The 21,598-nt window shown below is 44.6% G+C and overlaps 2 protein-coding genes across 3 annotated transcripts in view; one reads left to right on the forward strand and one right to left on the reverse strand.

Annotated features, from left to right (window-relative positions):
- The first annotated feature begins 6,862 nt into the window (after nucleotides 1–6,862).
- Nucleotides 6,863–21,598, forward strand: part of LOC143001751 (neurotrypsin-like) — a 63,900-nt gene continuing 49,164 nt past the window's right edge. The window contains exons 1-7 of the mRNA XM_076151510.1: nucleotides 6,863–7,414; nucleotides 9,836–9,884; nucleotides 15,315–15,557; nucleotides 15,723–15,861; nucleotides 15,948–16,126; nucleotides 16,228–16,375; nucleotides 17,478–17,656. Coding sequence (XP_076007625.1) covers nucleotides 7,340–7,414; nucleotides 9,836–9,884; nucleotides 15,315–15,557; nucleotides 15,723–15,861; nucleotides 15,948–16,126; nucleotides 16,228–16,375; nucleotides 17,478–17,656 — 1,012 coding nt within the window. The 5' untranslated portion in view covers nucleotides 6,863–7,339. The remainder of the gene's footprint in view (nucleotides 7,415–9,835; nucleotides 9,885–15,314; nucleotides 15,558–15,722; nucleotides 15,862–15,947; nucleotides 16,127–16,227; nucleotides 16,376–17,477; nucleotides 17,657–21,598) is intronic.
- On the reverse strand, nucleotides 11,643–14,082 carry LOC143001755 (nuclear factor 7, brain-like). Of its 2 annotated transcripts, XM_076151517.1 has the most exons (3): nucleotides 13,923–14,082; nucleotides 12,431–13,404; nucleotides 11,643–12,304 (listed from the first exon to the last, which is right to left on the reverse strand). In XM_076151517.1, the coding sequence occupies exons 2-3, from the start codon at nucleotides 13,400–13,402 to the stop codon at nucleotides 11,726–11,728; spliced, it is 1,551 nt and encodes a 516-aa protein (XP_076007632.1). In that variant the 5' UTR covers nucleotides 13,403–13,404; nucleotides 13,923–14,082; the 3' UTR covers nucleotides 11,643–11,725. The 2 variants fall into 2 exon arrangements, with proteins under 2 accessions (XP_076007632.1, XP_076007631.1); XM_076151516.1 differs by having other exon boundaries at nucleotides 11,643–13,404.

Genomic DNA, 21,598 nt, shown 5'->3' on the forward strand with positions numbered 1-21,598 from the left:
TGCTGGTGTTTCCTGCATGTTTTTGTTGCTGTAGAGAGCAGCTCAATTACATTACAGACAGATTTACAAACCTGACATTTTTAGTTTCAATCTTTCCAGGGAGTCAAACTCACGAATGATACTTCAGTTTCAGTTCATTCATGTTGTCCTTGAGTAACACCAACCCCCTCGAATTAAAACATTGTTCTGTCACATTTTGGTCAACAACATGTCTGCAGGAACCATTTTAGCCCTTTTTTTCTGTGTTTCTTAAGTTCCAGAAAATGTTTAATTTAAAAACTAAAAAGGGCCTCAACTTTGCTTGTTAATTTCCATGTGAGCTGTTTCCGTCCACACTTGATTCATCAAAACCATTCATTAAAATGATGTGTCATACCTCCTTATACCCTCTCATACCCCTTAAGGTGTTTACTTATTCACAGCATTCCATGAGACGAAAATCAATAAACCAACTGAGCAGTAACAGAAATAAAACAACTGTTTTACATTGAAGGACCCTATCTACGTCCGGTTTATCCCTATGTCGCGGCCCGATTTGACGAATTTTCCCCTCACCTGCAAGATTTGGTTGGTTGGTTCCTCCCCTGGAAACCGCAGCGCACAGCACACAGTTTACCCGAAGAGGGCGCTGTAGGAAAGGAAAAACCTTCATAGCCTAAAATATGGGCTGTATGAAACTATTCAAAAACACGACCGTTGCTGCGTTAATAGTTATTATTAATGCTGTAATAGTTAAAAACCTTTTCAGTTATTTACTGTATTAGAAAAAAAGGTTATATTTAAAATGACAATATCAGAAAAACACTGTAATGGTGGCATGAACTTTATTTGGAAAGGGCCAGTGAGCAATGAGAGAAAAGGCTGGTGGACCATTAAGACGAAATTTGATAGACTGTCTCACAATTTACCATTTTTTATAGACTTACAAAGAAATACTTCAATACATATCTCGACAGTAAGCATGGCATAAATTACATAAAGGATGTTATAATGTTGACCAGCAGGTGGCAGTGATTTCACATGACTCCCCCTCAGAAGAACATCATTAGGTTAAAGTTAATCTACAAAAACAAAGACTGAATGTTACCGTGACTAAATTAAATACATTGATAATTTGAAAGAATATCTAATGACAAGATAGATGCTAAATCAATTTTTTATATATTCAATTTCAAATTTATTGAGTAACAACTATAGCTATAACTATAACATTGCTTCGGCCTAATGACAGGCTTTTGTCTCCATTTTATAGTTAAATAATTAAACTTCTGATCGATTCATTTTAAAACCTGATTCACAGCTTAATGAATATTGAAGATGATCATTAGTTGCAGTCCTAACAGAACAGTTTATCATTCAATGATGATAAAACATTTCATCAGACACACAATCAGATTCAAGCCTTCACCGTAAACTGAAAACCCTATATCTCTACATTGTGCCTTCTCTTGTTTTCTGATAAGATTAACATTTAACACATTTCTGAACAGGCTGAATTTTCTTATCTTGCAGGGCCACAAAATGATGTAAACAAATAAAATGAATTGTCTGGAGAAAAAGCTGAAAACGAGACTGTTTTCTTAATTTCTGAAAAGTTGACATTTTGAGATTGAACACAGTCGCAGATGGTTGAACACTGCGGATGTTATCTCTTAAAAACATCCCTGTCAGCTGATGATAAATTTGCTGCTCAGGACCCAGAGGATGATGGGAACAGCACCATTTACTTTTTTTTCCGCCTTCTCTCGCTTTCCCCTTTGCCTTTGTAAATTTATGCAAAGGATCCTTCAGTCACTTGCTGAGTAAGGATGCATGCATGTATGTATGAGTGTGTGTAAGTGTGAGTGTGTGGGGGTGTGAGGTGATATTTCATTTTCATGCCGGGTCAGTCAGGTAGTTTTTATACTCCATAAGTGTCCACTTTTTGATGTCTTGTTTTTGTTTTGAGGACAAAATGTCATTTCCACCTTTATCGGTTTATCTGATCAACAACCATGACTCAACAAATGCTTCCGGCTCCCACTGCATTTCCAAACGTTTTCCACTCTGGAATACGATAAACTTCCAATCCCAACTACGTGCTCACATTATTTGCCTGTAGATGATGCAACGATAAAGCAACCATGATCACCAGCTAAAGAAAGCTTCAAGCTCAAGTCACCCAAAAAGAAAACAAACACGGCAAATTTGAATTGAAGACTCCTGCACAACTTATTCAGGTTCATCCATTCGATGTTAAAGGCCCAAATCACTAATTCCATTAATGTCCCTGTAGTCATCAATTACAGCCTTTGCTAGAGCTCTTGAAAGCGGAGGAGGGCTGACCATCGGCGAGGAGTTTTCCTTCTGGCCGCTTGACAAAATGGATTAGTAGGCGCCCGAGCTTGAGTAGCCCACGGGGTTGCAGCTAGCGGCCCACACAGGCGACCGGGCTCTTACGTCTTGCCAGGCTGCTCTCCCTCCTCACAGCCTCCTCAATTGCTCTGTAAGACATTTGTTCTACTGAAAGGCTTTTGTGTGTGAGATTATTACTTCATTTAAGGAGGAAGGGGAGGCTGATCTTCATTGTTTTTAAATTCACTTTTAATTTCCTTTTTACCAGATCCAGATGCACCAGTAATAAAGGTCTCTGAGACTCTGTGTGTGTGTGTGTGTGTGTGTGTGTGTGTGTGTGTGTGTGTGTGTGTGTGTGTGTGTGTGAGTGAAAGCACAGCAGATGAGTTGAGATAAAGTTGGGCCGTTGTTCGAGGAGTCGCTGGGTTATATTTGAAATATTTCCCTCATTTCTGTAAAAAGTTATTTCAGTTGCGTGTGAATGTCTGCTGGTTGGAGCGATATGACTAATTTCCATATTCTGAATGAAAATCCTGCTGTGATCTAAAAGCTTTGTCCCAAAAGCCTGATTTGAATTTGCCTTTATTTATTTGTGCTAGTCTGAATTTGAATACGCTACATGATGTACTTGTTCGCTGATGTTCAGAAGCTCAGCGGGACACATTACTCACCTGTGAGAGGAGGAGGAGGAGGTGGAGGTGCATTACATTGCCGTCTAGACAACTGTCGACAGTGTGAACAAGTTTGCTGGTGATTGATCTTGTATCACAGAGGAGTAGAAGAGGAGAGCTCAGCGGGGGGTCGGCCTCTCTCGGGGAGGAAATACCTGAGATCTCTCCCTCATTGTCAGCTTCCTGTTTGTGTCTCTCCCGTCTCTGACTCCACCTGTGGAATCAGGCGTTACTGATGCTCTGTTATGTTTCTTGTCAGACTCTTGTCCTGTGTTAAATGCCAGACAACAACAAAAAACCCCTGCCTCTATCAGTTTACACCCCTTTTATCTCATCTCACTGCCAGAAAATGATGTGTAAAACTCATATCCAGTCCGGTCGTATTTCTCCGTGACAGTAAAAGCATCTGCAAGTAGAAAACACTTAATTTGCGGCGGCACTGAAGTGAAAGAAACTATCCGAGAAAATTGAAATATTACAGAAAAAGAGAGGATGATTACCACTGTGCTCACCAACCCATTCACACACACACACACATTCTCATCTTCATCTCCCTGCAGCAATCCGGGTTAGTAATGGTGTGTCTTCCTTCCCAAGCATGGAAGCGGGTAACATTAATGGCAGCAGCAGCCAGAAATGAGTCGTTAAAGACAGATTTGGAGATTTACTGATCCGTTTCCATACCAACTGTCTTAGCTGTGGGGATTGGATCCAGGCTGCGTTCTGGTTTGGGGGGACAGAGATGAGCAAAGCTGCGGAGAAGGGTGGGGGGTAATGGGATTTGAGGAAATGCTTCCAGGCAGAGGTATATGATAAAGCCTTTGAGTGTGTGTGTGTGTGTTGTGACTCAACGTGTCGCCCTTATACAACCATCCATCCGGGCGGCAGCGAGAGCGACAGTCACGCTTGCGTTGAGTTTGTGTTCATCTCGAGCATCTCAACACTGTACGTTTGTTTTGTTTAGCCCTTTGTTCTGGCCTCTCAGTCAAGGATGGAGGGTAGTGTATTTGTCAGCCACTCACATTTAGAGCCGTTGTGTTGCTATGACAACCAGGCGCTTGCAAAAAAAATGAGTGCGATGCCAAACTGTATCCAGGATCACATATGGGCTGTAAGGAAACGCCACAATGACGCCGGCAGACATACTGACAGTGTGTGTGTGTGTGTGTGTGTGTGTGTGTGTGTGTGTGTTTAGGTTTTCATACGTTACGGGGACACAAATCTTTTTAAGCAGGCCAATTCTGGGGACGCGACCCAGATCAACTCATTCCCATAAGGTTAACCATTTATTGTCGGGTTTACTCTTGCTTTGGGTTGAAATTCGATTTAGGATTAGGTTCAGATTCGGGTTTAAACTCCAGGGAATACACACAATTATTTACATGAGCACACATAGCAAATACAAGTGCAAGTGCAAAATAAAAGCAATAGAAAAAGTTGTGGAAGAGACGCAGGGATGGAACGATAAGAACATAAATTGGATATGGATTAAAGAACGCAAACTGTTATCACTGAAGCACAACATCAAAGACATCTTTGGCAGAGGGGAAACAATTACACTTTTTTCCCCGTTTAATTTCACAGCTAATCCCTCAGCCGCAGGCCTGTGGGTAAAACAAAACTCTGTGAAGTAGATGAATTTAGCTAATCTCTCTGGTGCAGCTTCAGGCCACTGCAGGGGAGCAGGGACATAAATTTACACAAGTGCCTACTTTGCTGCTGAGATGTTACCAAACGTCTCACGCCTCTCTGATACTGTACAGAGCTCCACTTGTCTGTTATTTTCAGTTGTTCCTCTGCTGTCAAATCTCAAGAAGAAGAAGACTCGACCTTGATTGACCTGTGGGGAATGAAGCTGACAGCTCAAACGCCCCAGAAAAGGATGATTGACAGCTGCCTCAAGGTTCAGATGATTTCAACAAAGTGCGTATGTGTGTGTGTGTGTGTGTGTGTGTGTGTGTGTGTGTGTGTATAATGTCACATCACAACACACTCTCATGCATGAGAGGTGATGGATGCTTTGTGTGTGAGGCATTGGATCCAGCTCATAGTTTACACACACACACACACTAAAGTTGAGTTGTGGGAACTTTGCTAAGATCCTAAAGTCTGATTCCAAGACTCCACTTGTGTTTAGACTAAAAACTAACTGGATGTAAGCGAATTAGATGGAATTATGCAGATTCTGCCCTGCCTAGGAGCATTTTAAGGTTGTGGGTGTTGCTTTTTGTGGCCTCTATGACCTCATTATCTCTAACAGCCTTGATAAGGACACAAGGAGCCGCAACATAAATTTGCCTGATGTGAATTTATTGCTGCTGTCAGCTGGAGAGCAAAGCCATCAAGTGTCTCTGTGGAGCAGCGTCCACACTGCACCTTTGGGTGATTGTGTTCTTTGCACACAAGTTTACAAATCCATTATGTTTATGAACAAATACACAAACTACAAAACGCTGAGGCGACCACTTCTCTGCAAGCACAGTAACTGCTGCTATACTCCAAAGTCCAACTGCTGAGAGGAGACAAAATGTCCTGGCAGCTTCAGTAAATGTGTGTGTGTCAGTGTTTTCCTCCCCTGAACTGATATGAAATGTTTCTTCTTGGATCAGCTTCAACTGCAGCATTCTGGAGAGATTTTAAGACATTTTTATTAAGAACCGCGACCAAAATTGTGCGTCCCTGAAGCGGCTGTCTGCCAAAATCTGATTTGATTTCATGGCCAGTTCCTGTCTCACAACACTGCTTGTGTGTTTTCTGTTTCAGGAGCTGAAAATAAACAACCACTGGACAAATGGAGAACATTTGTAGAGATTATTTTCTTCCCCAGCAGTATTATAAATTATTGAACACACACAGCTAGAAACGTTGAGCCCTCTGCGTCTCACTTTAGAGAGAAGAGTTGTCCCATTTCAGCCATGATGCTTTTGCTTACTGGTAACTGAAACATGATGTTAGATGGATGGACGTTAAAACAAGTAGTAGCAATATTTCATATATGTGTATTTTAAAATGTTATTCTTTTTGTAGGTCCTATTGAGATACAGCATCGATTCCTCCAAGGAGGCCTGGTCAAGATGGCAGCAAGGACCGTAATGTAGTCGAGGTAAGTTGCATACATACAGTATAGTATGCAATATGTGTGCAATACAAAGAAGGCACACACACACACACACACACACACACACACACACACACACACACACACATACACACACACACATACACACACACCTCGCTCCTGATATTGCAGACGATCTGGTTCGGTTTGGAGTTGAATGATTTGGAGCTTCCATGTCATTGTTCTCCTCTCAAAGTCGATTCTTCTTTACTTCCATTGTGTTGCAGCTGCAGCTATAGCAGCGCCCACACACACACACATCCACACACATCCACACACACACACATCTCTGTCCACACTGGGACCTCGTCCACAAACAACCACTCAGCTGGAGCTGTAGGTTAAATGTATCACTTTTGTTTGTGCCAAGCTGTTTCCCCTGACACACTCCTGTTCACTGCACACTGAAGGGCGTAGAAATGGATCGGAGCAAATGAAATGTATGAAATGTTTAAAAAAAATCACAATTGGTGCTTTTCTTAAGCTTGAATTGTGTTTTTTCTAATATATATGGGATTATTTTGGGGATTTTATAGAGAAGATAACAATTTATTCACCTTGTACTTTAATATTTACAAGTCCAGCTCCTGTATGTTGACTTTGTTCATTAGAAACAATAAGATTCAGCTGCTTAGAATGAAAACACGACATTAAAATAAGCCTGACATTGATTTTCAGACATTATGAAGTCCATTTAATGGCATATTGACCATAATTGACCAAACTGTTCTCAGAGAATGTGAGCTGGTGGATGCAGTCAAAGGAAAAGGATGATTTGTAGAAGATGTGTGACAAAAAAAAGTGTTTAAACAGATTTTGGCTTAAACAGAGATGAAGATGAAGAGAAGGGGGGCGAGGAAGAGGAAGAGGAGGAGGAGGAGGAGAGGAGAGGAGAGAGAGAGAGTGATTGTGGCATCAGGGTTTTGCAAAGCTCAACACTATTTCATCCAGGATTGGTGTGTGTGTGTGTCTCTCTCTCCCTCCCTCTCTCTCTCTCCCTCCCTCTCTCTCTCTGAGTGTGTGTGTGTGTGTGTGTGTTCCATCCCCGTGAAGCGTTTATAGTGCCGCACCCTGCACAGTCTGCGCGTAAAAACCTCCCACATCCACGTTTCCTGCGGCGGGACGAAGCTCGGTTCCCCTCACGGACAGGTCGGTAACGAGATGGGCGAGGAGAGGCGGCTTCTCGGGCTATGACACGGAGCACACAGCGGGGAGGATGATGGCTTTCACCAGCCGGGAAATGTTGTGCTTGATCGGAACCGCCTGCCTCTGGCTGCCGCTGCTGGCGGAGGTAAGCAGTTATTGATGATCATTACACGATTGATTAAGCGATATGAGCTGATTTATGTGGGGGTGTTTCTGAGTATTGGGCGTTTAATGGGTGAAACCTGATCCTCGTTGTTTTTATGGAGGAATTTAGGGGGTTGAGGCTCATTTTTGTGATGGGATTTTAAGGTTAAATATCTCAACAAAGAGCGTCGAGCCCTTTCATCAAGGCAATCTGTTTCCAAACTAATTAATGCAGGCGCTGGGGTTGCTTACATTGGGAGTACATTGTCCAATTAAGAGCAGATTGTACCTGCTGTCGTGCACGTACACACACACACGCACACACGCACGCACATGCACACACAGTCATGGTCTCTCCTCTCCTCTTTCTCCTCCTCCAGCCCCCTCGGCGGGGTATCATGAGAGGAATCAGCCGTCGCCTCTCGACACACACACACACACACACACACACACACACACACACACACACACACACACACTTGTATGGGCCTTTGCCTCTTGTCACAGCAGCTCAGTCACTCAGACACAAACTCGTGCTGCAGCTGTAATTCTGTCCTGAGGGCCACAGCTTCAACATGATCAATATCAGGCTCAGGAAGGGACAACAAAACAGATAATTAATAGATACCTGAATGCACACACACACACACACACACACACATAGAACAGTGGTAGTTTGTGTGTGTATGCAGGGTCATGCCGATCACTGAGGACACTGACCTCCTATAAGGTTAAATATGTCAAAATATGTCAAAGTACTGATCATCTCCTTGACTGATTGATCATTTTTGGTATTTTAAGAGAATTCTTTCAAACTGCATCTCAGGCTATCAGGTGCGGGTAGGAATTCTGTAGCGATCTATTGGATTAAAATAGACAACATGTAAAGATAATGTAGACTTGGACTCAGTACCTCATGGATGCATTTGGGTTTGGGGTTAAAGGTTGTAATGTTAAAATAGACTAACATGCAAATCTGCACCTAAGACAATGAAATCAAGTTGTAAAAGTTCTTAAAAAGCATTATGGTTTAGTTTGTGCTGTGTTATGTTTAACCATTAGTTTCCACCTAAAACCATCATTTAATTGGTCTTGGCACTCACATAAAGAAGGGAGACCTATGAGCACTACACCTCGACCTGAGATGACCTGAGATAAAAACGGAAATATGCATACTGAGGATATATTTGTTTGTAAAAGTAACAGCTTAACCAGTAAATAATTGTTTGCCCTAAGCCAGCGTGGTCACACTGTACCTCATTAGTGGACCACACCAGGACAGTTATGCGGTACAGGATTTAATTAAGCAGAATAACCCTGAAAGCAGCCGTGCATAGCTCCTCACATTCAGTCATGTGAGGAGGATTACAGGCCATCAAAGACTTTCACAGGTAAGAACCAAACGAGAGAACAGAAGATACAAAACAGCCTCATTCAACATCCTGCACCATGTCTGTGTGAGTTTTCCTTTCATTTCCAGCTCTGTGCTGTCTCTATGTGTGTGTGTGTTTGCACGGGCGCAGCTGTGAGAGCCTCATAAATGATTAGTGCCGTAATCGAGCCGTGTGATTGGTTGATATGAACGCAGATATCAACACCCATGTTCGGTATCACAGGTCGCCGGCTCCTGATCTAACATCATTAGACTGGGCAGTGCTCCCCTGAGAGGTGCTTATAAATGTTGATTTGTGTGTGGGTGTGTGTGTGCGTGTGCGTGTGTGTGTGTGTGTGTGTGTATGTGTGTGTGTGAAGATGATGGTGGTTTGACAGAGACAGAGTCAGCTAGAACAGACAGAAATCCAGTATTTGAAGGTGAAGCATTCTGCATTTGTCTTGCCCTTGCTCAAGTTATTCTTCCATTCTTCAGCAGCAGAAGAAGTATGTGTTCTCTCTGGGTGTGTGTGTGCGTGTGTGCATGTGTGTGTGCGCGCGTGTCCCCACTCCTCCTCTGTCGGAAGCCCCACTGAGTAGTGGTGTGACCTGATTTCTGAAAGTGTAACACTCTGTTTCCGTCACATATCACCTGACATGAACGCTGTGTGTGTGTGTGTGTGTGTGTGTGTGTGTGTGTTTGTGTGTGTGTGTGTTTATCTTCTACGTGCACTCTTCTTCTGCTGAAATTTCCTCTGGTGATGCTGTTGTTTTGGCTTTAACTTGTTTAAAATCTTTGAGTTTGGTGCAGACCTGGCAGCATGCGGCCAACTTAACCAGAGCTTTGTTAACAAATCAGCTGCTGGTTGCTGCTGGACATTGGGTCGCTGTTATAACATAATGTCCATGCATGCGGACGTATGAGCTTGGAGGGTCGATGGAGTTAAATGGTGACTTCTGGATGCTTCGTGTTGCGGAGGCAGCAGACATCCTCTCTCCCTCCTGCCGGCTGAGATGATGAAGCTCTGACTCAGTGTGTGTCTCCTCACAGGTGCAGGTGGTGGCTGAAGATAGTTACCTAAATGAGGTGCAGAACTCAGGTAGGTGGGAGGTGATGGACACAAGCACACACACACACACACACACACACTGTCCCTTTCTATCGCATCCTCTCCTACACTCCTCCCATCCCTTCTGTTTCTTTCCATTTTAACCCACATTCCGACTCAAGCCGCACACATCCACGTACACATACACACACTCCCCTCATTTCCTTCCTTTATCCACGTCCACCCGCCACAGTCTTCCCCTCCCTTGCCTGTCGCCCCCTCCGTTTCTCCCTCCTCTTTCTTTCTTTGCGTCCCAGAGAGATGTGGATGCCATGATGGGGGGTGGGGCTCATCCTCCATGCTGGCACGGAGGAACAACTGTACCTCCTCCGTATTCAGGCACCTTTCCAGATTTTACACCACCAACCTGAACAATCTGCTTGAAATGGAATTAATGTTTTATAATCTATTGAATTTATTATTATTTTTATTACATTATTTGGATTTTGGTCCCTAAATTGTTGAAAATAATAACAATATTAGTAATTCCCAAGGTTATTTTGTCCAAGGAAAAGCAGAATCTTCACCTAGCTGAATTCTCCATTGATCTATTAATCGATTGCTTTGATCCGAGCCTCACCCTGTGTTTCTCCCCTCTCCAGACTTACTAACACACAGGTCATCTTTCCATTATAGAGTGTATTTTTGTGCTGGTTTATTGCACGCGTGTGTGTGTGTATGTGTGTGAAATGTGAGGAAGAGGCCCACCCCCCACACAGGCACGCCGCCGAGCGTGAGCCGTGTCAAACCCTCATTGTGACTAGGAAATGGATTATGGGAGCAGGGAGGCTGAGTGTTCCCATGGCGATGTGCGATATGGTTGTCGTGGCAATGAGGAGGGTGTCCTGTTTGTATGTGTGTGTGTGCGTGTTTCTCTTAATGCATTAATAAGCTTGATCTTTGTTGCATACAGTTACAATAAGAGTTACAGGAAGTGATCAGGGAGAAAAGTGAAGTAATATAAAGGAAAAAGCTAAATAAGAACATTTCTGTCCACATTTCTTTGCTTTAGAACCCACAGGGATAACAATATTACCTGGTTTGTTACATCATCCTTTTTGATTTTGTTTCATCAAGGTGACCATCAAAATCTTCATAGTGATTACAGAACAAGCACAGGTTTTTTTATTATTCTGATTTATTTCTTCCAGCCCCCCCCTCACTGAATTATGAAGGCTGTGGGGGTGAGAGTGAGTTAGCTCAGCACAAGGCACCAAACTAATCAGTCACAGCAGCAGATTTATGATTCAAGCTAAATCAATACAAAGGAAATGCATCCTAATGAATTTAACTGAATACATTTGAAAAATATGGACATAATCATCAACAAACACAAGCTGGGGAATATCCAGCTTAACATGACTTTCTGCTTCTCTACTGTGGCTTTTAGGGTTAATATCCAGGTAAACACACCGAGCAGTCAGACTGAGACACACAACGTTGCTCCACACGCAGAGACACTTTAGTGTTCAGCAGTAAATCCTCCTTCATCTCTGCACCTCAACTAACATAAACAATATATCACTGTTTCATTCACTGATTTCACTAAACAGAAGTAGTGTCACATATTCCCTACAACTACACACACAGACACACACAGCAAAAACAACCAAGTCCATCGTCAAATAGATCTGATATGACACAATTTTAGTGTACAAGAAATACTATGGAATAACATTTCAAACTACTTCCATTCCATGTAAATCTATTCTGTAGCATCGTTTTAAACACCTACTTTTGCCAAAATGAAACACATCCTTCATCTCAAACTCTTAAAGCACTTTTTAAAATCAAACACATCGCTCATATTTTATGGGACTATTTGTCTTCACTCACACAGTGTGACCGACTGGGAGGAGGATCAGAGGATCAGAGTTGTTGCCGTACTCGTTGTCACACGGGTTGAGGTACGGATAGAGCCTCTCTGTAAAGACGCATTCAGTGAAAGAGTAAATTAGAGTTGCGGTCGCTACATCGTAGAAAGAGACTTGGCCGCCGTCGTAATCTACGAACACACCCACCGTCTCCACCTTCCCCCAGTGCACCGGGACATTTGGGGAATCGAACGTTTCGAATTTATCCGGTATGAACCAGATGGCCCAGAGTCCACAGTCACGACGCCTGAGCACCCCTCGCCTCTGGATGGACTCCGTGGCCACGCCCAGACACCACTCGGTCTTCTGGCCCACGCAGACCTGGAAGTAGAACTCGGAGTTGTAGCCCCTCTCTCCCAAAACGGCCAGATGTTCAGTGAAGATGTTCGGGTTGTTGGGGAGACGTTGGATCATAGTGCCGTATGACACGCGTTTGCCGCCGCCAGACAGGACGAGCAGTGGATGTGCCGTGCTTGAATCCAGTCTGAAGTCCACTTCATGCTGCTGTGCCGCCATCAGCGCCTCCACATTTGACATCTGTGTGTCATAGGAGTATTTCTTAATCTCTGCATTCATTTCATCCAGTGTGTTTCTGAGTTGAGACACAGACTGACTTATAGATGTCCTCATGTGCTCCACACTCAGGCGGCTGTTTACACTCACTGTGCTCCAATCTCTGGTCTGTGGTAGGCGGGATTGTGATGGAGAGACTTTTAGGAGACAGAGATGGTCTTCCATGTCCATTAAGTCCCGCAGCTTTGTGTTGGTCATCTGCAGCTCCTCCATCTCAGACTCTATATCTGCAATGAAATCATCGGCTTGTTCTCGAGCTGCTTTTTGCTTCTCCTCAATCACACGGATGATCTCGGCTTGGCTTTCCTGAATGTCAGACACCAGATCGGTTAAGTCCTCCACCGTGCTCACCCATACATCACGCTCATCTTCCTCGCGTTGTTTCACTGACTCCTTTATCTCGCTGACCTTCTGGAGCCTATTCTGGATCATCTGTAGCACTTTGGCCTCTGTTCTCCCAAGCGAGTCCTTCCTCTCTCTGTATGCTCGCTCCACGGGCACGGCGTCATGGGTCAGATGGTGCAGCTTCACACACAAATCACACAGCACCAGGTCGTCGGTTTTACAAAACATCACCAGGAGCCTGTTGTGCTTCTTGCAGATCCTCTCCTCCAAGTTCTCCAGAGGCTCAACGAGAGTGTGTCTCTTCAAACCGGCGACTCTCTGATGGGGTTCCAGGTGAGTGTCGCAGTAAGAAGTCAGGCACTCTAAACAGGATTTCACCGCTTCGTTCATGCTGTCAGTACAAACATCACACAGGATCCTACATCCAGGCTTCGCCCGGTGCAGGTCGGAGATCCGGACGCTGGCTTCTACCACTTGAAGGGACATGAGCTGAGCCGCGAGCCCTGAAATGAAAGTGTTCACCTTGAGATCCGGTTTCCTCACAAAAGTCGTCTTGCAGATGGGACACTGGCAGACGGCTGCATTCTCCCAGTAGAAGGAGATACAGGCCAAGCAGAAGTTGTGTCCACACGGGGTCGATACAGGATCATTGAAGACCTCCAGGCAGATTGCACACAGAAACTGGTCTTCAGATAAGAGGCTGCTGCAGGACGCCATATCTGTATATCACACAAAAAACAAATACAAACATTCTCCATGTGTTTGGGTAAACATAGAGTTAACAGTGAAATGAAGAGTGAAAGTAAAAATACTAATCATCTAGTATTAGTCTGGCTTAAGGGGGATTTTCACTTGCACTATGTCATCAAGCTGATATATTAAAACAAAACAAAACAAAAATTAAAGCTCTCAGACAAATGCTGGAGCAAAAAGTTTATTACTACATTTACAATTCTGTATTTGTCATACATTTGCATCCAACGCCACGTTTACATGTGATATTTGAATACAAACAAAGATCTTGAACACAAACAAAGAAAAGAACAATAACAGTCACAGTTACAGGGCAGAAAAGAGTTTAGCTGAATTCGGTACCATGTCAACAAATGTCCTGCAGTATCAAAACAAAGAAGGTATGGAATAGAAATGTAACTCTACCTACAACATTAATACTTGCTACTTAAAATAGAAATACCGAAGTTAAACATAAACACCTAACGGGAGTCTGAGCACTTACGTGAGTGTTTGGGGGCTTTTCAGAGGATCACACATGAAGGATTTACTCCTTTTCTAAGAGTTCAAAGTTTCGTTTTTGTTTCGATTTTTCCTGCGTCGTCATACTTATCCTTAAAGAGACACACGCACACACGCACACCCACACATTTGTTACAGTCATTACGACTCGCACTGGACTGAGTAAAGTTTTATTTATATATCATCGCGTCATAGGTTCACTCATTATTCACTCAGTCAGTCAGTCTGCTCTCCTCTGATGCATTTCTGCCCGATTAATCCTCAGTTTTCTCATTACTTTTTCTCTTATCAGGAAACAGAGGATCCGTCCGCATGTGTGTGTGTGTGTTTCGTTCCGACTCGACCTATGCAGTAAATCTCCCTCTCCCCTTTCTCTCTTTCTATGTGTGTGTGTGTGTGTGTTTGAGACAGCCGGGAGGGTTGCAGTGAGTTGTTGCAGGATAGCCAAGCTGAGTGTGTGTGATTGAGATAACACACAAGCCGTAACTGAAGTACATCTGCCATTACTCATAGTTCAGTAGCAGTTTGCTTTGAAAACCGCAGGGTTACACCTCTAGAGAGAGCGAGAGAGAGCGCGTGTGTGTGTTTGTGTGGATGCAGAGTTATGCAAAATACTGTGCTTGATTTTTCATCTTCATTTCTTCTACATTTCAGATTAAGAAGAAGTTTATTAAGAAATTAAGACAAGTATTATATATTTTTTTCATTATTCAGTAAGTAAACAAATAAGTTTAATTTATTTTATCTTCTGACTGCAGGGTTAGGGTTAGGATTATTGGAGAATTTTTATAACCTGAAAGCTTTAAAAATCTTCAAAATTGTAGAAAATTTAAAAATATCCTCTCATATTCTTCTGTCCTACTTTAATCTCAAATCTACAAAACGTAAAATTAAAGGGCATTTTTGTTGACAATCTATTAGGTATTATTCAAGATTGCATAATGCTGTGATGCTCACATCTCAAATTTGAGGGATTACTGCAAGTACATTCAGCTGACTGCAGGTCATCACCATGTTGAGTCAGGCTGCTTTTTAGGCAAGGAATGGAAATTTCCCCGTTGAGTATGGATCAGTGAGGGTAAATGCATTAGGCAGGGACCCCACTGTGCCAATGGACAGCATAGAAGACTCAGCCATGTAAGCCTTTATGTGCAGCGCTTGGGGATAACTGGATTTTAATAACAGCACTTCCACTCCTCTCTCCTCTCACTTTCCCCTCTACTTTGCTCAAACCTTCTCTATTTCACGCCATTTCTACGGATTTTCCCGTTCATCCTCCTCATCGTTCACTCTCCCTTTCCAAAACATCTTAGTCCACCACTTTCCTCAGTATCTCTCTACCAGCTTAACCTGTTTTCTCCTTCTCCCTGCACAGTGCCTCTCTCCTGCTCTGAGGGATTCACAGAGTTGGGATACTACAATGGCACCGTGTCTCAGACAGACTCTGGAGCTCCCTGTTTGAAGTGGACAGAGTTCCCTGACTACGTCCTGCAGTACCCAGGCAGAGGGCTGGGAGACCACAACTACTGCCGGAACCCAGACCGCGAGTCCAACCCCTGGTGTTTCTTCAGACAGAACTCTGGGGCCATCGGATGGGCCTACTGTGACTGCCACCAGGGTACGGCCGGGATTCAAGTTGTATTATAGATTCTGACTGAAAAACAATTAAGCAGGATCTTGTGCTGCCTTCAAGTCATATCAGAAATGTTGCAATAATGAGAGGATGAAACATATTTAAGTCTATATTATTTTGTTGAACTCTTTCTGTCACACACACTCTCAGGTGCTGCACGACTTGTTGGGGGGTCGTCCTCTGGCAGTGGGCGTGTGGAGGTCTATCTGAATGGCCAGTGGGGGGCGATATGCGACTCTCACTGGACAGACAGAGATGCCAGTGTGATCTGCAGACAGCTGGGTCTTGGGTAAGGAGTAAGTAGATATATGTGTATGTTGTGATGATGTTTCACTGCCACAATATTCACCCTTTGTACCCGATGTCATTTCCCAGAGAGATTGGCACGGCATCGCAGCACTCACAGTTTGGATCGGGCTCGGGCCTCTTCCACTACGAGCGTTTGGGTTGCCATGGTGATGAGAACACCCTGAGCGAGTGCCGGAGTAGGACGTTCGTCACCGGTGACTGTAACCATGGCAACGAAGCAGGGGTCATGTGCGCACCGCCAGAAGGTCAGTGTGACTTTAATTGTGTCAGAGCAAGCACACGCCTCACCTGAGAGAGCGAGAGCAAGCGAGCATGATATCCCATATGTGCATGATTTCTTTCTCAGGAAGTGGCCCTCCGCTGCGATTGGTCGGAGGTGAGGAAGACTTTGAAGGTCGAGTAGAAGTATTTCACTCCGGGAGGTGGGGCTCCGTCTGTGATGACCAATGGGATGACAGAGATGCAGAGGTGGTGTGCAGACAGCTTGGTTTCGGGTATGTAGGGGTTAACAGTGACAGTTCCTCATGCTTCACCACATTATGTCCACATTATGCGCGGTGACATTCCGAAATCTGCCCCCCACTGTGTTCATGCAACTAAAAACAGGGCACTGTGCGTCAGCGAGATGAGTCGCCACCTCAAAATAGTTCACCCACAGAGTCAATTAGAAGAAGGTAGATTATACTGACATATGTGGCATATTTGTGGTAAAGTTGGAAGATATTTATGTTTGCTTGCCGGCCTCTAAAAGCTCATACCATCACCATTACCATCATTATAGTATAACACTGCTCTGTTTTGGTATCCACAAGATGCTATTAGCTTTTATTGCAGCATGCTTAACTTCTATATTTTCATTGTTGTAGAAGAAATAATAACATTTTGTAACATCACTTGAGTATCAGGGTAGTGAATTAGCAGGTGTAAATGCTGAGGAGCTGATAAAACAGTCAGGTGTCAAACTGAGAAAGGAAGCTCAGGGGCGACAGCTGGTGGACATGTGGGGAATAGCAGGCTGAGAGAGTGGTCAATTATTGACAGGCTAAGCAACTGCTATTAGTGGGAGCAGATGGATGTTAGGAATGCACAGGATTGGACATCATCACATTATCAGTAAGAACTAGAATTCACTCCGCACACAGGCGGTTCGGTCCCTGTAGAGGACGTGTACATCCCAGTTACTGTCTGATGTCTGTATTGCATATGTCAAACACTGATGAAGATATCACCACGCAGAGAGACAATTCCTTCTGTGTTTCACGTTAGGTCGCGTTTAAACTCCTCAAACACCGGAGACGCCTCCCCATCTGTTTGTGCAGCAGATCTCGAATGAATAATAGATCACACTGATGCACAACTCGCACACACACAGCTACACAGGAGCATGGATGACACGAGACAAAATGAACACACTCATATAAATAATAGCTATTTCTCATATCAACCAACCCACCGCATCCCCCTTTCGCCACACAGTTTCCGACTCTTCAAGCACGACCCCCCCCCCCCACCATTGTTTCCCAGTTGTTTGCCAATTCTATATCACAAATTGTGTGTGTGTGTGTGTGTGTGTGTGTGTGTGTGTGTGTGTGCCAGTGGTGTGGCCAAGGCCTGGTCTTGGGCTCACTTCGGTCAGGGCTCTGGGCCGATCCTGCTGGATGCAGTGAAGTGCACAGGGAACGAGCTCTTCCTGGATCAGTGTCCCCATGGTGACTGGGAGCAGCACAACTGTGACCATATGGAGGACGCCGGGGTATCCTGCAGTCCATATACAGGTACACACACTAGTTTTATTTTGCTTTTTGGTGTAATAAAGTTTGCACTGATTGATTGAGATGATGCGTTTCAGAGTTCCACAAATGAATCCAGGTGATGTGTGAATGCAAATGGAGCGTTCCACAGAGAAATGAAAGGGAAGAGAGGGTTTATGTTTAAAGTGTTTGGGGGAAAAAACTGTATATGTGAAATTGAGAACCCATTTCAAAAAGTGGGTTGCAACTCAAATAATGTGGCTGAAGTCCTTGTTCACTTCTCTGTCTGACATCAGTGCCATCTTTTAATCATCTAGGAAGATTAATTGTTTGGGACTTCTACTCATCTCAGTTGTGTCACTTCATGAATATCTGATGTATAGGGAAATCTGTAGAGGTCAGAAAGTTTGCACAACGTTGTAGTAAAAAAGAGACTACTCCCACCAGGATTTCAACCTGGTACTTTCATCTTAGGGGATGGATGTGTTATCATTACACCACAGGAGTTTGAGAGGTAACAAAAGCGCCCTGCTGTGGAGACATGTGGCAGGCTGTAAAGAAATAAGTTTTACCTTGTAGGCTGTTGGGTGGAGTAGTGCTGGATTACTAGCATTTGTCAATGCTAAAGACGAGCCCACCTGCTCTAAAGTTAACAACTACTTGGATGAACATAATTTGACATTTCAGTACAAAAATCAAGTATTGCAATTTCACATCAAGACACATTTCATTCAAGAAAAAAAACACCACACTGCCACCACATGTTTAAAGGCTAGTCGTTGGTTTAATGCAGCCAGTAGTCTACCTTGCTGTGGTAGTGCACAGCAAGCCGGAATAGGCAGTAGATTCCAAAGAGTCTACTGCCTGCAAGGGCCTGCTGCAGTTGTGCCAGACACTCGTGCTTCTGATGAATGACATCATGCCTGGCACAAGTGCTGCTGCAGACCCTTGTAGGCAGTAGACTCTTCTGAGACACTTTAGATTCTACTACCTACGATGACCTGCTGTGCACTACAACAGCAGACCACCAGTGCCACCAGAGCACTGCTGAGCTGAGTTGCTGTGCCAGTCTGCTGTTGGGGAGGGGAGTGACACAAAGACTTTGAGGACTGTTCCCTGAATGGATTTATCTGTGTGACCATAAGTTAGAGTAGTTCTTCCCTGAGTAACCTGCCCATCTCAGAAGCTAACAGGGGTTGTATAGGGCGTCTCCTGCACCATGCTGCCATGTGCCGTGGCGGCTCAGGTGATGATCTCAGCAGGGTTTGCAGTTGGGGGCCATCTTGGTGAACACTGAGTTGGCCCCTCTAGCTATTGGGGACCTTCTGGGCCGACACCCAGTTGAATCCCATAGCTATTGTTGGCTGGCTGGCTTAACACCCAATTGCCACATATTCCATCAAATTATGTAGTGGGTCATTAAGTCTTCAACAGTAATTATTTAACTTGTCTAGCAATTGGTGGCATTATGGCATTTAGTTGCATTACAGTAGTAATAATTCAGTGTATAAACAGCATTGACATGATCAGGAGATTAAGAAGCAATTTCCCCTTGGATGTGTCAGCAAAATGGTTAGCTCACTGAACCAAACATTCTACTGACACATTGGCTACAAGAGCTAACAGGGTATCCAACAAGTTGTATACCCTAGTCAAGCTGCTGTAGCCAGTAGCTGGTTACATTGGCACAATGAGAACTTCAGCTGAGCTACCCTGGTCACATAGAGCATGTGATGCTCTATGCAACCCTTGCTGTTCTTTGAGACAGGGTAGTCACTCAAGGCAGTGCCTCTCTGGCTCATGGTCACACAGATAAATACATTTCAGGGAACATGTCCTCAAAGTCTTTGAGTCACTCCCCTCCCCAACAGCAAACGAGCAGAGTGTCCGAGTTAGCAGCTCAGCAGTGCTCCTGTGGTTGTTGGTTCAATGCAGTCAGTAGTCTACCTTGCTGTAGTAGTGCACAGCAAGCCCTTGAAGGCAGTAGACTCCAAATAGTCTACTGCCTACAAGGGCCTGCTGTAGCTGTGCCAGACTCTCACAAAGTAATGAATCCGAAGCATGAGTGTCTGGCACAACTGCAGCAGGCCCCCGCAGGCAGTAGACTCTTTGGAATCTACTGCCTACAAGGACTTGATGTGCATTACTATAGCAAGGTAGACTACTGCAATAAACCAACAACCTCCACATCACTGCTGAGAACATCAGCTGAGCTGCGTTACTGAAACGACCTGCTCGTTAACTGCTGAGGCGGGTACTTTTCGATCTAAGTAACCATCAGCCAGGGTGGCACAGCCCTGAGTGACTACCCTGTCTCAGACGGCCCATGTGCCATGTCAGCTCAGATGTCTTTCTGTCAGATGTTCTCAGCAGCGCTGCTAGGTACATTGGAGTGGCTTGGTAGACATAGGCAATGTCTAAATGCAAGTCCACCTTGCCCCTAGCTGAGAACTGCTTGATCCAGGCCACTTGGACAAGCTGTTGTTCCGAATTGCTGGACCCAGGGTACTGGGGTAAGCTGTTGCGCCTTATTGCTGAAAGTATTGAGAGAAACCAGCTTACATTTTTAAACATAACTAGCACCTACGGAGATTACCATCTGGACTGACATATTCCATGGCTTGTCTGAGAAAGGAAGGTAATTCAGGGCTGTGCCACTCTGGCTCATGGTCACAAGTATAAGTCCTTTTCAGGTATGGGTGACCATGAGCCAGAGTGGCACGGCCCTGAGTTAAAAGCCTGGCTCAGACTCTTTCCATGGGAGTCTGGATGGTATATACAGTTGTGTTGAGGGTAACATTGGTCTGACGATACGCTTGGAAAAACTTGTATTGTTCCACACAAACTCCAATGGTCAATAGGGTTGCTCTTACATGCAAGACACTAGCCTGTCTTGTTGTACCAGTACCCTTTCTGATCACTGTCAGCGTTCGATTCGGGCTTCTCAGTGATGATGCAGTTGCAGCGTGCTGAGAAAATTGAAGCCTTAATCGTTTACCACATTGTGCCAATAGGTAGTACTACATAGCCATGCTGAGAACACCATCTGAACTGACATGGCAAATGGACTGTCTGAGACAGGATAGTCACTCAGGGCTGTGTCACTCTAGTTGATGGTCACTTAGATCTAAAAGTCTTTGTGCCTCTCCCCCCTCAGCAGCTAACGAGCGAGTCGTTTCAGTAACGCAGCTCAGCTGGTGTTCTCAACCGTGATGTGGTGGTCGTTGGTTTAATGCAGCCAGTAGTCTACCTTGCTGTAGTAGTGCACAGCAAGCCTGGATAGGCAGTAGATTCCAAAGAGTCTACTGCCTGCAAGGGCCTGCTCCAGTTGTGCCAGACACTCGAGCTTCTGATTAATGACATCATGTCTGGCACAAGTGCTGCTGCAGACCCTTGCAGGCAGTAGACTCTTCTGAGACTCTCAGAAGAGTAGACTCTTCAGTAGTCTACCTTGCTGTCGTTGTGCACAGCAAGCCGGAATAGGCAGTAGATTCCAAAGAGTCTACTGCCTGCAAGGGCCTGCTGCAGTTGTGCCAGACACTAGTGCTTCTGATGAATGACATCATGCCTGGCACAAGTGCTGCTGCAGACCCTTGAAGGCAGTAGACTCTTCTGAGACACTTTAGATTCTACTACCTACGATGACAAGTGGTCTGCACTACAACAGCAGACCACCAGTGCCACCAGAGCACTGCTGAGCTGAGTTGCTGTGCTGTGCCAGTCTGCCGTTGGGGAGGGGAGTGACACAAAGACTTTGAGGACTGTTCCCTGAATGGATTTATCTGTGTGACCATAAGTTAGAGTAGTTCTTCCCTGAGTGACCTGCCCATCTCAGAAGCTGACAGAGGTTGTATAGGGCATTTCCTGCCCTATGCTGCCATGTGCCGTGGCGGCTCAGCTGATGATCTCAGCAGGGCTGCGCGGTACAACAGGGTTTGCAGTTGGGGGCCATCTTTGTGAACACAG

The sequence above is a fragment of the Genypterus blacodes genome, unplaced genomic scaffold (assembly GCF_046128005.1).
Source record: "Genypterus blacodes isolate CSIRO-AG114 ecotype Tasmania unplaced genomic scaffold, CSIRO-AGI_Gbla_v1 ptg000055l_1, whole genome shotgun sequence".
Classification (NCBI taxonomy): Eukaryota; Metazoa; Chordata; class Actinopteri; order Ophidiiformes; family Ophidiidae; genus Genypterus; species Genypterus blacodes.

Coding starts and splice junctions, on each gene's coding strand:
- LOC143001755 (XM_076151516.1), bottom strand. CDS start 13,402: ATGGCGTCCTGCAGCAGCCTCTTATCTGAAGACCAGTTTCTGTGTGCA.